At 44.1% G+C, this 13,954-nt stretch overlaps 1 protein-coding gene across 1 annotated transcript; it reads left to right on the plus strand.

Moving 5' to 3' along the window:
• The first annotated feature begins 1,229 nt into the window (after positions 1-1,229).
• On the plus strand, positions 1,230-2,654 carry LOC119340480 (dirigent protein 5-like). The gene is made up of 3 exons (XM_037612404.1): positions 1,230-1,677; positions 1,891-2,089; positions 2,387-2,654. Exons 1-3 carry the CDS (start codon positions 1,304-1,306, stop codon positions 2,390-2,392), a joined length of 579 nt encoding a protein of 192 aa, XP_037468301.1. The 5' UTR covers positions 1,230-1,303; the 3' UTR covers positions 2,393-2,654.
• The last annotated feature ends 11,300 nt before the right edge of the window (positions 2,655-13,954 follow it).

A 13,954-nucleotide genomic window follows, 5' to 3' on the forward strand; every position in this document is an offset into this window, starting at 1 on the left:
TGACTATCTTAGGTCTTTTCGTCAATTTTAAGCTTACATGCATGGGTCAAGTAGATAGTCATGACCTTTCACCAAAGCTAATAACTGAGGTCGCACATGCAGGCATGTGGAGTGTTTCAAATCTTAGCTAGAACGCACATGAATTATCACATGCATGCTACAATAGTTCAATGACATCCGACGCATCCATATACTACACCCTGTCATGATATCTTTTATATGCCACTGACATGAGTCATATATGAAGTATATAGGGAAATTTAGATCTATTTTAAATTAATATACATGTAGCTAGCCGCCCCTGAGGGATTTAATTGCATATTATAATTACAATATATATCTGCAACTAGTCCATGGAAATATAATTGTGTCTTTTGGTTGTACGCAAACCAAGGTAAGTACCAACGTATCTAAAGGCGTACATGTGCGTACACCAACTATCTGACTTGACACATTTAAATTAGCTTAAAAATGACGAATATACCTTATTAAGATGCTAGTCAAAATGAATCCATATCCATTGCTTGCATTAGTTGATGTCGAGCAATCTTGCACTTTCTGTAATTGTCCGTTGGCCAACTAGCTTTTATTTTTCGGATAATTTTTTCTTTTATAATATATGTTTCCCTCTTTGTTACAATTGAAAGTTGCTAAGTGCATCAAAAGGATAAATCACCTAGATATAATCAAAGAGGGGCATGAAAATAGAAATCCCATTTATTTATAGATTTTACAATTTTTATCGGTATGTTGTACAAAGGTGGTGTATATACCTTGTGTTTAAGTGTACACTACACGAATTTGTCTATTTATTAGATGCGCATATCTAAATACTTAAAGTGGCACATGTATATTCCAAATTATTATGTTCTACATATATGGTATAGTTTACTATTGCTTGTTAGTTCATTCTTCGATGAGATAAGCATTTATATAACCATAAAAACCATAAACTTACCAATATTTAGAAATTATAGTGAATTTAGATAGTTGGCTTGTGAGACATCCTTATGCGGATAAAAAAACCATACCTAATCCTGACATGGAAAAGTAGTCATGTTAGATCCTTAGTTGGATTACAGGTCTAAGTTGCATAGGGTGTTAAAAAGTCTAAAACAACACTAATTAAAGGCCCAAAAGAAACCGACCAGAGGTGGGTACTAGCACCCCAAGCATCCTATATATAGGATACATCTACCCTCTTATTCTCTCACAAAACACAACGAGATACAACTCCCCCCCTCCCCCATTCAACTAGCCCATTCAGTTCTCTCTTTTCCCCTTCTTGCATACAATCATCTCCATGGCTAGTCCATTCGGTGTCTTGGTTTGTCTACTCATAGTGATACCACAAATCCTTGCTATTTCTAGCCCCATCGACGAGATTGCACCTCTTAAGACATGTCAGTTCCCTTGTATGACCGAGGTTAACTTGCACTTGTTCTTGCACCAATTCGTCGACGGGCCAAACAACCCAAACCGCAATGAGGAAACCTTACTCCAAGCAAGTTTTCCTTTTGGGTTTGGGACGACGATAGTCCATGACTGGACTCTTACCGAGACAACAAATTCCAGAGACACGGTTGTTGCACGTGTACAAGGTGTGCATGTCCAGGCTGGTTTAACCAAGCCTAACAGATGGTACACAACTCATAACATAGAGTTTCAGCAAGGAAGGTAATATGTTTTGCTACTTTTCAATATCTAAGTATATTTCATGAGTTCTTTGCATGCAACATTAAATTTATGTCCTTACCTGTACTATATTTGTAGCCAAGGGTTTCACACACCTTACTAGTGTATAGACACATATTAATAAGTGTGCATTTGTCAAACTCTACATGCACTTCTGACCCTATGACGGCACTTTCTATTTTGAACATGAAACAGGTTTGCGGGGTCCACCCTTCAAGTGATGGGTATAACCGCAGGTTTGGAAAGTGGGCAGTGGTCTATTGTCGGTGGAACTGGTCAATTCATTATGGCACAGGGTATAATAAGTTTCACAAATCATCCGGCCTCTACTTTTGAAGATGGTATTAAAGAACTCAATATTCGTGTACGCTTCACAAGGGATATTACACAAGCCGTAAGTATAATATTATGAGTTTATATTCAAAGTCTTGTGCTCTATTTGTTGAAGAGAAATGGATTGTACCATACATATTATCCTACTGAAATTGCATTACATTAAGATATTTGTGGACATTCAAGTGCAAATGCATTAAAGGAGATTCTATTTAAAAACATTAGCCATATTTAACTAAATCAAATGCTTGTTGAATGTTTTGTGCATTTAGTTTATAGGGTGTTGCATATCAAGTAATGAAGCTTTATGTACGAACGCTTGACATGACACTAGCCATGGTTTCTCTTTTCGCTGCAGGCTTGAGGTGCATCTCGTCCCTTGAAAGACTAGCGCCAATGTCAGTAATTTGATGGGGAAATGTGTTTGCATTTTGCTTGTAGTGTGATGGGTCGTTGTTGTGGTCTGCCTCTGTCATTAGAGTATGCGTTAGCTAGCATACCCTCTTTCTATCTTTCATTCAAAATATCATGTGGGTTTCTCGCACGGTGGATATCCAGTCCATAATCTGTGTCAACCCATCTGTTTGTTGGTGTCTATGTAATGTCTTGGATATGATGTGGAATAATGGAGCTTATTTGTTTGAGAAAGTGTTATACCCACATAATTATATTATTTGTGTTAATCATGAGACAAACATATATGAAAACTTAAAGCAAAACAAATTAATGAACACAAGACCACCGTTATTCATACACTTAACATTGTCTATCCTGAAAGCAGTTTACCTCAAGGACCATAAGAGCCCCATTATTTTCCACAACGTCTAGAATAATTGCCAACAAAGATATCACCCAGGCGGCCATGACATAATGCAATTATATAAAAATGATAGCCATGTTATTTGGTAGCATCGACAGATGCATATACATGTCTTGTACTCTTTTTAAAAATACACAAAAGATTTGTGCATTGATGTATTGCAAGGGGAAAAATTGATGCATGGTATAGAATTGAGGCTCTTAACCACAAGGACCTAGGATCGACCTTGACTCGAACAACGCAGGGCTACAACGGCTGTACTTCCTCCATAAAGAAATATAAGAGTGTTTAGGGAGAGCGGCATTACTGAGATGGGCGGCATCTGAACATGTTATCTTGGTCGTACGTCCAGCTCCAGGGATTTGCGCTAGTGGGTCCATGGCAGGAAATACGGGTGGAAGAAATTGACGTTGACTGGCGGTATACGTGGATGAACAGTGATGTATGCCAGCGCCCGGGCTCATCTTTTTGAAATGCACGTTACGCTGACGAGCCGAGCCGTCGATCGGGCCCGTCACGAGAACCTGACCCAAGGATCAGAAACATAATCGCACCGTCTGCTGCTTAGACACGCGCCGTCTGCTGCAGGGCCAACCAGAGGCCCAACACGTGTCCTGACAGACCCCCACCACTCAAACAACCACAATTCCTTTTTCCGAATTTACAGAATATCTTTTTGCCTTGCCTTATCCAGCAGATTGTTGCTGTTCCACACTCCATAGACTCTCATTGTACAGATCCGTGAAAGATGATTCCGACGAGGTGAGGTCCGCCGCTCGGCGCCGTAGCTGGCGGCCAGACGAGAGCTGTCGCGGCTAGCGCTGCCCGCCTCCGGCCTGCTGCGCCGCGTGGGGCAGTGGCCTTGACTGAAGGCAAGATGGGGTCCGTGCAAGCTAGCTCCACTTGCTTCAGCCGCGCTGCGCCGCACGGGGCTATATCCTTGGCCGGTGTGAAGTCGGGGGGCGTCGCGGGTAGTACCGCCCGCGTCCAATGCGTCCAAGGCTGCGGCCGACCAGCTCCCTCGTAGAAGGTGGAACCACAGCGCGTGCACCCAGTCGGCGGGCGCGGCCGTGGCCGGTGGCGAGATGCCGCAGGAGGTCGTTGGGTCACACTTGAAGAAGCGTGAGCTCGATGCATCTCAACGGGCAAAGGTGATTCTAGTTGCTTGCTTCTATCCAACGTTTTGGCTACCGAATCCAAAGAAAATACCGAGGGTGAGCGAGAAACGTGGATACCGCGGTTACCATAAAATTCCAAGCAAAAGCCGCTCGAATTTTTCAAAATTAATTTGAATTCAAATTTTTCTGAGCTAGGAATATATAATATTGAGCTCAAGTGGTTCACAAGGTGTTCGCGCAGTGGCATGTTCTCGTCGTACGTCCTCAACATATGCAAGGTCGTGGGTTCGATTCTCTAACCTTGAGTTTTAGAATATTTATTTTAGAATTGGTTAAACAAAAAAGAAAACAGTGTCTATCCATTAAGCAGTTTACCTCAAGGGCCATGCCCTATTATTTTCCACAACGTCTAGAATAATTGCCAACAAAGATATCACCCAGGCGGCTATGACATAATGCAATCATATAAAAATGATAGCCATGTTATTTGGTAGCATCGACAGATGCATATACATGTCTTGTATTCTTTTTACAAATACACAAAAGATTTGTGCATTGATATATTGCAAGCGGAAAAATTGATGCATGTTATAGAATTGAGGCTCTTAACCACAAGGACCTAGCCTCGACCTTGACTCGAACAAGGCTGGGCTACAACGGTTGTACTTCCTCCATAAAGAAATATAAGAGTGTTTAGGGAAAGCGACGTTACTGAGATAGACGGCATCTATGGGCGGCATCTGAACTTGTTATCTTGGTCGTACGTCCAGCTCCAGGGATTTGCGCTAGTGGGTCCATGGCAGGAAATACGGGTGGAAGAAATTGACGTCGACTGGCGGTATACGGGGATGAACACTGATGTGCACCAGAGCCTGGGCTTGTCTTTTTGAAATGCACGTTACGCTGACGAGCCGAGCCGTTGATCGGGTCCGTCACGCGAACCTGACCCAAGGATCAAAAACGTAATCACGCTGTCTGCTGCTTAGACACGCGTCGTCTGCTGCATGGCCAATCAGCGGCCAACACGTGTCCTGACAGACCCCCACCACTCAAACAACTGCAATTCCTTTTTCCTAATTTACAGAATATCTTTTTGCCTTGCCTTATCCAGCGGACTGCTGCTGTTCCACACTCCATAGCCTCTCCTTGTACAACTCCGTGAAAGATGATTCCGACGAGGTGAGGTCCACCACTCGGCGTCGTAGCTGGCGGCCAGACGGGAGCTTTCGCGGCTAGCGCCGCCCTCCTCCGGCCTGCTGCGCCGCGTGGGGCAGTGGCCTTGACTGAAGGCAAGATGGGGTCCGTGCAAGCTAGCTCCGCTCTCTTCAGCCGCACTACGCCGCACGGGGCCCTATCCTTGGCCGGTGGGAAGACGGGGGCCATCGCGGCTAGCACCGCCCGCGTCCGGCGCATCCAATGCTATGGCCAACCCCTCCCTCGTAGAAGGTGGAACCACAACGTGTGGACCCAGTCGGCGGGCGCGGCCGTGGCCGGTGGTGAGATGTCGCGGGAGGTCATTGGGTCACACTTGAAGAAGCGTGAGCTCGATGCATCTCAACAGGAAAAGGTGATTCTAGTTGCTTGCTTCTATCCAACGTTTTGGCTACCAAATCCCAAGAAAATACCGAGGGTGGGCGAGAAATGCGGATACCATAAAATTCCGAGCAAAAACCGCTCGAATTTTTCAAACATAATTTGAATTCAAAATTTTCTGAGCTAGGAATATATAAGTATTGAGCTCAAGTGGTTCACAAACAAGGTATTTGCACAGTGGCATGTTCTCATCGTCCGTCCTCAACGTATGCAAGGTCGTGGATTCAATTCTCTAATCTTGAGTTTTTAAATTTTTATTTAAGAATTGGTTAAACAAAAAAGAAAACAGTGTCTATCCTGAAAGCAGTTTACCTCAAGGGCCATAAGAGCTCCATTATTTTCCACAACGTCTAGAATAAATGCCAACAAAGATATCACCCAAGCGGCTATGACATAATGCAATCATATAAAAATGATAGCCATGTTATTTGGTAGCATCGACAGATGCATATACATGTCTTGTATTCTTTTTACAAATACACAAAAGATTTGTGCATTGATGTATTGCAAGGGAAAAATTTGATGCATGTTATAGAATTGAGGCTCTTAACCACAAGGACCTAGGCTCGACCTTGACTCGAACAAGGCAGGGCTACAACGGTTGTACTTCCTCCATCAAGAAATATAAGAGTGTTTAGGGAGAGCGGCATTACTGAGATGGGCGGCATCTGAACATGTTATCTTGGTCGTACGTCCAGCTCCAGGGATTTGCGCTAGTGGGTCCATGGCAGGAAATATGGGTGGAAGAAATTGGCGTCGACTGGCGGTATACGGGGATGAACAATGATGTACGCCAGCACCAGGGCTCGTCCTTTTGAAATGCACGTTACGCTGACGAGCTGAGCCGTCGATCGGGTCAGTCATGAGAACCTGACCCAAAGATCAGAAACGTAATCGCGTCGTCTACTGCTTAGACACGTGTCGTCTGCTCCAGGGCCAACCAGCGGCCAACACGTGTCCTGACAGACCACCACCACTCAAACAACCACAATTCTTTTTCCTAATTTACAGAATATCATGTTGCCTTGCCTTATCCAGCGGACTGCTGCTGTTTCACACTCCATAGCCTCTCCTTGTACAGCTCCGTGAAAGAAGATTCCAACGAGGTGAGGTCCGCCGCTCAGCGCCGTAGCTGGCGGCCAGACGGGAGCTGTTGTGGCTAGCGCCGCCCGCCTTCGGCCTGCTGCGCTGCGTGGGGTAGTGGCCTTCACTGAAGGCAAGATGGGGTCCGTGCAAGCTAGCTCCGCTCGCTTCAGCCGCGCTGCGCCGCACGGGGCTGTATCCTTGGCCGGTGGGAAGACGGGGGCCGTCGCGGCTAGCACCGCCCGCGTCCGGCGTGTCCAAGGCTGTGGCCGACCCGCTCCCTCGTAGAAGGCGGAACCATAGCGCGTGCACCCAGTCGGCGGGTGTGGCCATGGCCAATGCCGAGATGCCGCGGGAGGTCCTTGGGTCGCACTTGAAGAAGCATGAGCTCTATGCATCTCAACAGGCAAAGGTGATTCTAGTTGGTTGCTTCTATCCAACGTTTTGGCTACCGAATCCCATGAAAATACCGAGGGTGGGTGAGAAACGCGGATACCATAAAATTCTGAGCAAAAACCGCTCGAATTTTTCAAACATAATTTGAATTCAAATTTTTCTGAGCTAGGAATATATAAGTATTGAGCTCAAGTGGTTCACAAACAAGGTGTTCGCGCAGTGGCATGTTCTCGTCGTCCGTCCTCAACGTATGAAAGGTCGTGGATTTGATTCTCTAACCTTGAGTTTTTAAATTTTTATTTAAGAATTGGTTAAACAAAAGAGAAAACAATGTCTATCCCGAAAGCAGTTTACCTCAAGGGCCATAAGAGCCCCATTATTTTCCACAACGTCTAAAATAATTGCCAACAAAGATATCACCCAGGCGGCTATGACATAGTGCGATCATATAAAAATGATAGCCATGTTATTTGGTAGCATCGACAGATGCATATATATTTCTTGTATTCTTTTTACAAATACACAAAAGATTTGTGCATTGATGTATTGCAATGGGAAAAACTGATGCATGTTATAGAATTGAGGCTCTTAACCACAAGGACCTAGGCTCGACCTTGACTCGAACAAGGCAGGGGTCGATGCATCTCAACAGGCAAAGGTTATTGTAGTTGCTTGCTTCTATCCAACGTTTTGGCTACCGAATCCCAAGAAAATACCGAGGGTGGGCGAGAAACGCGGATACCGCGGTTACCATAAACTTCCGAGCAAAAACCGCTCGATTTTTTCAAACGTAATTTGAATTCAAATTTTTCTGTGCTAGGAATATATAAGTATTGAGCTCAAGTGGTTCACTAACAAGGTATTGGCGCAGTGGCATGTTCTGGTCGTCCGTCCTCTACGTATGTGAGGTCGTGGGTTCAATTTTATAACCTTGAGGTTTTTAAATTTTATTTAAGAAATTGGTTAAACGAAAAAGAGAACAGCTGTAATGGAAGGTAGTGGGTCTCGAACGAGCGACCTACGGGTTGAGCGGGCAAGGGACGACCATATTTGCCAGCAGACCACACCTGGTTGAATGATAGAATGAGTTTATGTCCTACTTGACTAGGCTGTAGCCATTCAAATTCAAAATTTTCAAATAATTCAATTTTTTTGCTCGGTACGCAGCTTTCTCGTGGGTAGCGAGAAACGCGTATACAGGGCGGTGTGCGAATTTTCCGCCCGGTACCCAAAACCATGCTTCTATCTATGTACTGTACTAGCTAACCAGCTCTCACTTATCCACATATTGACATATGTACTGTACTGTACTTCTATGTACTGTATTGTACTTCCATGCCAATTCCTCTTAATAAAGTTATTTTTAGTAAGAATGACTCTGCGACGAAGATACTATGCAAAATGATACTCACTTCGTAAACTAATATAAGAGCATTTAGAACACTAAAGTAGTGATCTAAACGCTCGTATATTAGTTTACAGAGGGAGTATATGTTAAATTATGAAGAAATATTAAGCCCATGTAGGCACACATGTTGGTTAGACGTCCATATGTAATCCAAGATTCAGCTTTAATCATTAATTTGACTAACAAGATGTGGGTTATTTGCCGGCGTGGGTTAGCAGTCAAAATATCAGAGTTAGTGGAGTAGCAAGTCATATGTATTTACAGAAGAGTAAAATACACCACAGGTCCTAAAACTATTTGAGGGGTGCCGAGTTGGTCCTAATCCTAATACTATGACATGCATATCTGGATCCTAAAAAGTTTTCCAAGTGTGTCACCCGCAGTCCTATCCGCACGACATCAACTTTGACTTGCACGGGCGGTAGGTTGACTACTGTTATGTGGCAGCTTTTTGCACGACCCTCCTCCTTGCACACATGCTTGGACAAAGAACCATATGGTAACTTTGAATAAAATGAAGCTGAAAGGACATGTCTCCACAAACAAAACGAGTGCGGAGAAACGGAGTATAAGGAGGTTGATCGTACTTGGACAAAGAACAAGGGCTTGTCAACCACGACTTTGATATCGCCGGCGTCACATAATAGTTCCTCGATGCATGGGTATGGGGGCCGCGGTGATGGATTTCCAAACTCTTCCAGCCCCACGTCGGCCAATGCTTCCACGAACACCACTCCCTCTCCGGTGCAGTCCACCACCAGCTTGTTAGTGGGGAGAATCTCTCTCAACCGACCGGCCATGGGGTAGTAGTACACCAGAGCCTCCGCGAAGCGATTGCTTCCACGAACACCACTCCCTCTCCGGTGCAGTCCACCGCCAGCTTGTTAGTGGGGAGAATCTCTCTCAACCGACCGGCCATGGGGTAGTAGTACACCAGAGCCTCTACGAGCGCTACCTTGACGGCCTTTGCCGGTGTCGTTGTTGGATGGCCGTCTGGTCGGCAGCGGAAGAACTCGACCCCAAAAAAGTAGACTCGTAGGTCATAACAGTCGTCGACGTCGGAGAGGACTTTGGTCTCGCGTGGTGTTGGCCGTGCTGGCGCCACCAGCTCGGGCAAACTCCGGCGTGCGGTGAACTTCACCATTGTGGTCCTACCCTTGGGTGCTTGTGACCTTGTGTTGTACTGTACCTCCACTAACTCTGATATTTTGGTTCATTCATGTATCTCTTTATATATACATATACACACATAGAGATGCTTGACGGGTAGAAATGGTATACTCCTACATCTCTTGGTCTCCGAGGATAAGAAGAGAGCTTTTTGTTTCACATGTCATAGCACGTGAAGATGCTGTTTGTACACATGTGCCGGGAGTGTGTGCAACTGGATCACTCGGAAGAAACAAAAGACTGCAAATGGACAAACTCGATTCATGGCACCCGTATCACACGTTTATCCAAGCTTTGTCATTATCGCCTAATCTCATGAGTCCCTGGCATGCACATTCACCTGACCAATTACTTTGCTATTTTTTTTGAGGCGTGCAACCTCGCTAGCTTATGCGAGACCTGTGGTATTTCCTACTCAACACTCAGTGCGGCAGATTGCTGACCGTGTGAGCTGGGCCGGGCCATTTGCACCGTTTTTCTTTGTAATTTTCGATTTTTTTTAATTTGTGTTCATTCTTTGGTTTTCCTTGTCCCTTTTCTTTGATTTATTTTCTCAGTTATAAACATAATTTTGAAATATATTTAGAGTGCACCATGAACATTTTTTTAAGACCTGGCAAACATTTTTCAACACGTGATGTACATTTTCAAGTACATGGTGAACTTTTCTCAAAAATTGTCGATGCAAACTTTGAAGGCAATTACGCATTCTCAGACAATGCTTGTGCTATTCTAAAAATATTAACAAATTTAAGTAAAAATTTCATGTAAATTCAGAAGAATGCAACACCTTCTTTAAAAGATTCTTCATATAATTTTAAAATAATCACATTTTTCTTAATAAAATGCTTGTGTTTCAAGTAAAAACACAAGAGCAAACACGAGAAATTGCTAAAACATGTAGGTGGGGTGCTCTATGACAAACAACACGCAACGGCCGAACATGGCCGTCCTATGATGGACGTGACTATGCGTTTGGGCAACTATTCGTCGTAGTGAGCGCCAAATAAGATGTCTCTAGACTTATTCAAGTTACCATGGACAAAGCTTGAATTGTGTCGGAGCCAGAATCCAATACACACAGACCCATCTAGTAGGAAACTTTGAAATCATTAGTTAATGTGTACCCCTTGCAAAGGTCACTCGGACATTCTCTGGTAATGACAAGTGATGCATCACATATGTGCCAATTATTACAATTAGTGAGTTTTTGTGGGCTTTATTTTCCCACACGAAGGGGTGGGTGGGTTTATTTGTGCTTTTTATAGATTTTTTTTTCAAAATGATTTATCTCTTGAACCGTGCGTCCAAATTATGAACCATTTTCACCTTTGCGCTCCTCACGTCGAGATCTCAAAAATTGATACTACGTTCATAGTTCTTGTCAAACTTTTTAAGGATGAAATATGTGCTCCACAACTGTAATAACTCGCGCTTCAAATACGGTTATGCTTTCATGTGAGAAGCACAATTGTGCTTTACTTGGGGAAGCATAAACGTCACTCAGACCTTCTCTGGTGCTGAAAAGTAGCGCACAGGATATGTGCCAGTTGTTGCAATTGAGTAGTTTCTGTTGGATTTTCCCCCACGCATAGGGAGAGATGGGTGGGTTTATTTGTTCTTTTCATAGATTCTCTTTACGAAACTATTTATCTCTTTAATCGTGTTTTCAAATTACAAACCATCTCCACCTCTGCACTCCTCGCGTCGAGTTCTCAAAAACATCCCATGTTGATAGGTTTTGACAAAATTTTATGGGTGAAGTATGTGCTCTAAAACACTATATGAACCCTTGCTTCAATACAACACTAATTGTGCTTCAGTTTTAGGGTAGCATAGTTGTACTTTCATGCGAGAAGCAGTAGTGTTCTTCACCTTTGGGGGAAGTATGCAGAAGTACAACTGTTGCTTCATGCAAGCGCATTTGTGCTTCAATTTCTGGGGAAGCACAGTGTGCTTTCACGCAAAAAGCATAACTATACTTCATGCTGAAGCACACACTCATGTTAGATGTACAAAAATGATGAGAAAAAACCAAAAATGAAATACCAAACAAATCAGAAAAACCAAAAGAAAGACAAAAAATTGTGCTGATGAAAACACCCGTTGTGCGACACATCGAGGCGCTGGAGCATGCCACATGGCGCACCGGGGCGCTCCGCCCTCGTACGCCTCGCTCACTACCAGGATGCCGAGTTTTCGATGCAAGCACTTTGCAAGGGGTAGCCCTCGAATAGTAGCTTCCAAGAAGTTGCTAATCTTCGCTCATAGCAAAGAATACATGTTATAATGAATGGAACAATGATATATGGGCCGGCCCATGTAGTAGTTTATTTATTACATATGTTTCTTATTTTTTGTTGATTTTTATGTTTTGTTTCCTTTTCCTAAGGTTGGTAGTGTTGTTCTTTTGTTCATTTCAGTTTCTCTGTGTTTTCTCATTCCTTTTCATTTTTTAATACGAGAAATATTTTTAATTTATGAAAATTCATATAGAAAATTCAAATAAATTGAGAAATTTTTAGACACATGCATTTTTAGCATATGAAGGCTTTTTTCCGTACATAATGAATAAATAATTTTAAAAATGTATGAACATTTTCCATACAATATTTCAGAAATATATTGGAATTAAAATGTTTGAATACATAAAAATAATTTTACCTAAATAAAAAAAGGAAGGCGAATACCGACAAGACATTTATACCAACACAGCCAATAAACCGGGAGCTCCTATTGGGCGCTACATGTGCAAGAATTCCTCCCTGGTGCCTACTACAGTACCCAGTTGGGCCGGCCCACGAAACGCACACAACATCAGAAAACATATATCGTAGAAAACTGAAAAAAATAATAGTTCACTCCAGGTTTCAAACTGGCACAGTTGCAATAACTTACGTGTTCACTGACCACTTGAGCTACCTGCCATTAGTGATAGATAATAGCGCCAATTAGTACATAATAACAATGTCGTCGTGCTGTTTTATTGCACAGAACTGTACTGATGTATATTTTTTGAATTATCTGACACAAAAAATCGTGAATTAGAAAAGGTTCATATATTTTCAAAAAAGTTCGTCAATTTTCAGAAAAGTTCACCAACTTAAAAGAAAGTTCATCAAATTTTAAAAATGTTCATGTATTGAAAATAGTTCATCAAAATTGGAAAAAGTTCACGGATTTTCAAAGAAGTTCATTAAACTTGAAAAGCAAATGATAGAATTTGAAAAATAAGTTCATGGATTTTTGAAAAAATTTCATTGAATGTTTAAAAAAGTTCACAAATTTTGAGAAAAGTTCATCGATTGGCTGCTGGTACTGTCTTCCTCATCGCCGTGCGCAGAAACATCCGTCGGGCGCCGGTGGTAGCTGCCACATTTGCTGGTTGCAGCAAAAAAAAATGCCCGGTCGTTGTCGTTAGTAGCTGCCGTTCTCGCTGGTTGGAGCAAAAGCACGGCCGCCGTCGGCATTGGTGGCTGCTGCCGCCGTCGCCAGTTCCAGCACGGGGCTGTCTGGTTGCAGCAAAAACCATGAGTGGTTCCGGGGTTGTTTGATGGCTGCTCTGGCGTTTCCTCTCGCCACGGCCACATCCACCTACCACTGTCACCACCGCTGCCGACGGGCACCCCCGCACCTACCACCGCCGCCGCCGCCGCCACGCTCGCGCCTACCGCTGCTCCTCACCACCACAGCACGCGCGCACACCGTCGCCCCCGTATTCCCATTGACATCTCCCCGCAAAGCCGCGAATGAAGAGACGCCTCCGATTTTCAGATCTAAGCGTCCCCGCGTGCGACGGGAGGATCTCAGCAGAGGAGAAGGCGATGGAGGAGAGCCACCGCATGTGGATGGAGAGGACGATGCGAAGGCCAGGGCGTGGAGACACCCCGAAGAAGCTGGTGACGCGGATCTGCGTCGAGGCGACAGAGGAGGAGATGGCCAGGACGATCCCCACGGATTCCTCCTCCCCGAAAGAAGTGATTTCCTAGGCGAGGGCAGAGATGCACTCGCACATCCCAGAGCAGAGGGCGAAGTGGCGAGCATTATGGTCGCTGCAGAGCTAATCTCGCCAGCGAGAAGCCATGGCTCCACCCCACCATTGGAGGGGAGGATTTCTGCCTCGAATCAGAATCAGAGGTTTGAATTCGCCACCCCGCTACGATGGGCTGGAGAACAAAACAGGCGATGTCTCAACTTCGTTGCAAAAATCAACCCTCCTGATCGTGCAATCAGGGTCAGGAAGCGTCATTCTCTGAAATCGAGCGCAGTTGAAAAAGGAATTTCTCCTGATCCTGCTACGGAGAATGACAACCAAGGCCCACAAAGCATTATCAGCGG

This window comes from Triticum dicoccoides, chromosome 7B (genome assembly GCF_002162155.2).
Source record: "Triticum dicoccoides isolate Atlit2015 ecotype Zavitan chromosome 7B, WEW_v2.0, whole genome shotgun sequence".
Classification (NCBI taxonomy): Eukaryota; Viridiplantae; Streptophyta; class Magnoliopsida; order Poales; family Poaceae; genus Triticum; species Triticum dicoccoides.

Bases quoted from the DNA above. Each gene is read 5' to 3' on its own strand.
- LOC119340480 (XM_037612404.1), top strand. From the start codon at position 1,304: ATGGCTAGTCCATTCGGTGTCTTGGTTTGTCTACTCATAGTGATACCA. The intron at 1,678-1,890 runs GTAATATGTTTT...AACATGAAACAG, and splicing joins ATAGAGTTTCAGCAAGGAAG to GTTTGCGGGGTCCACCCTTC.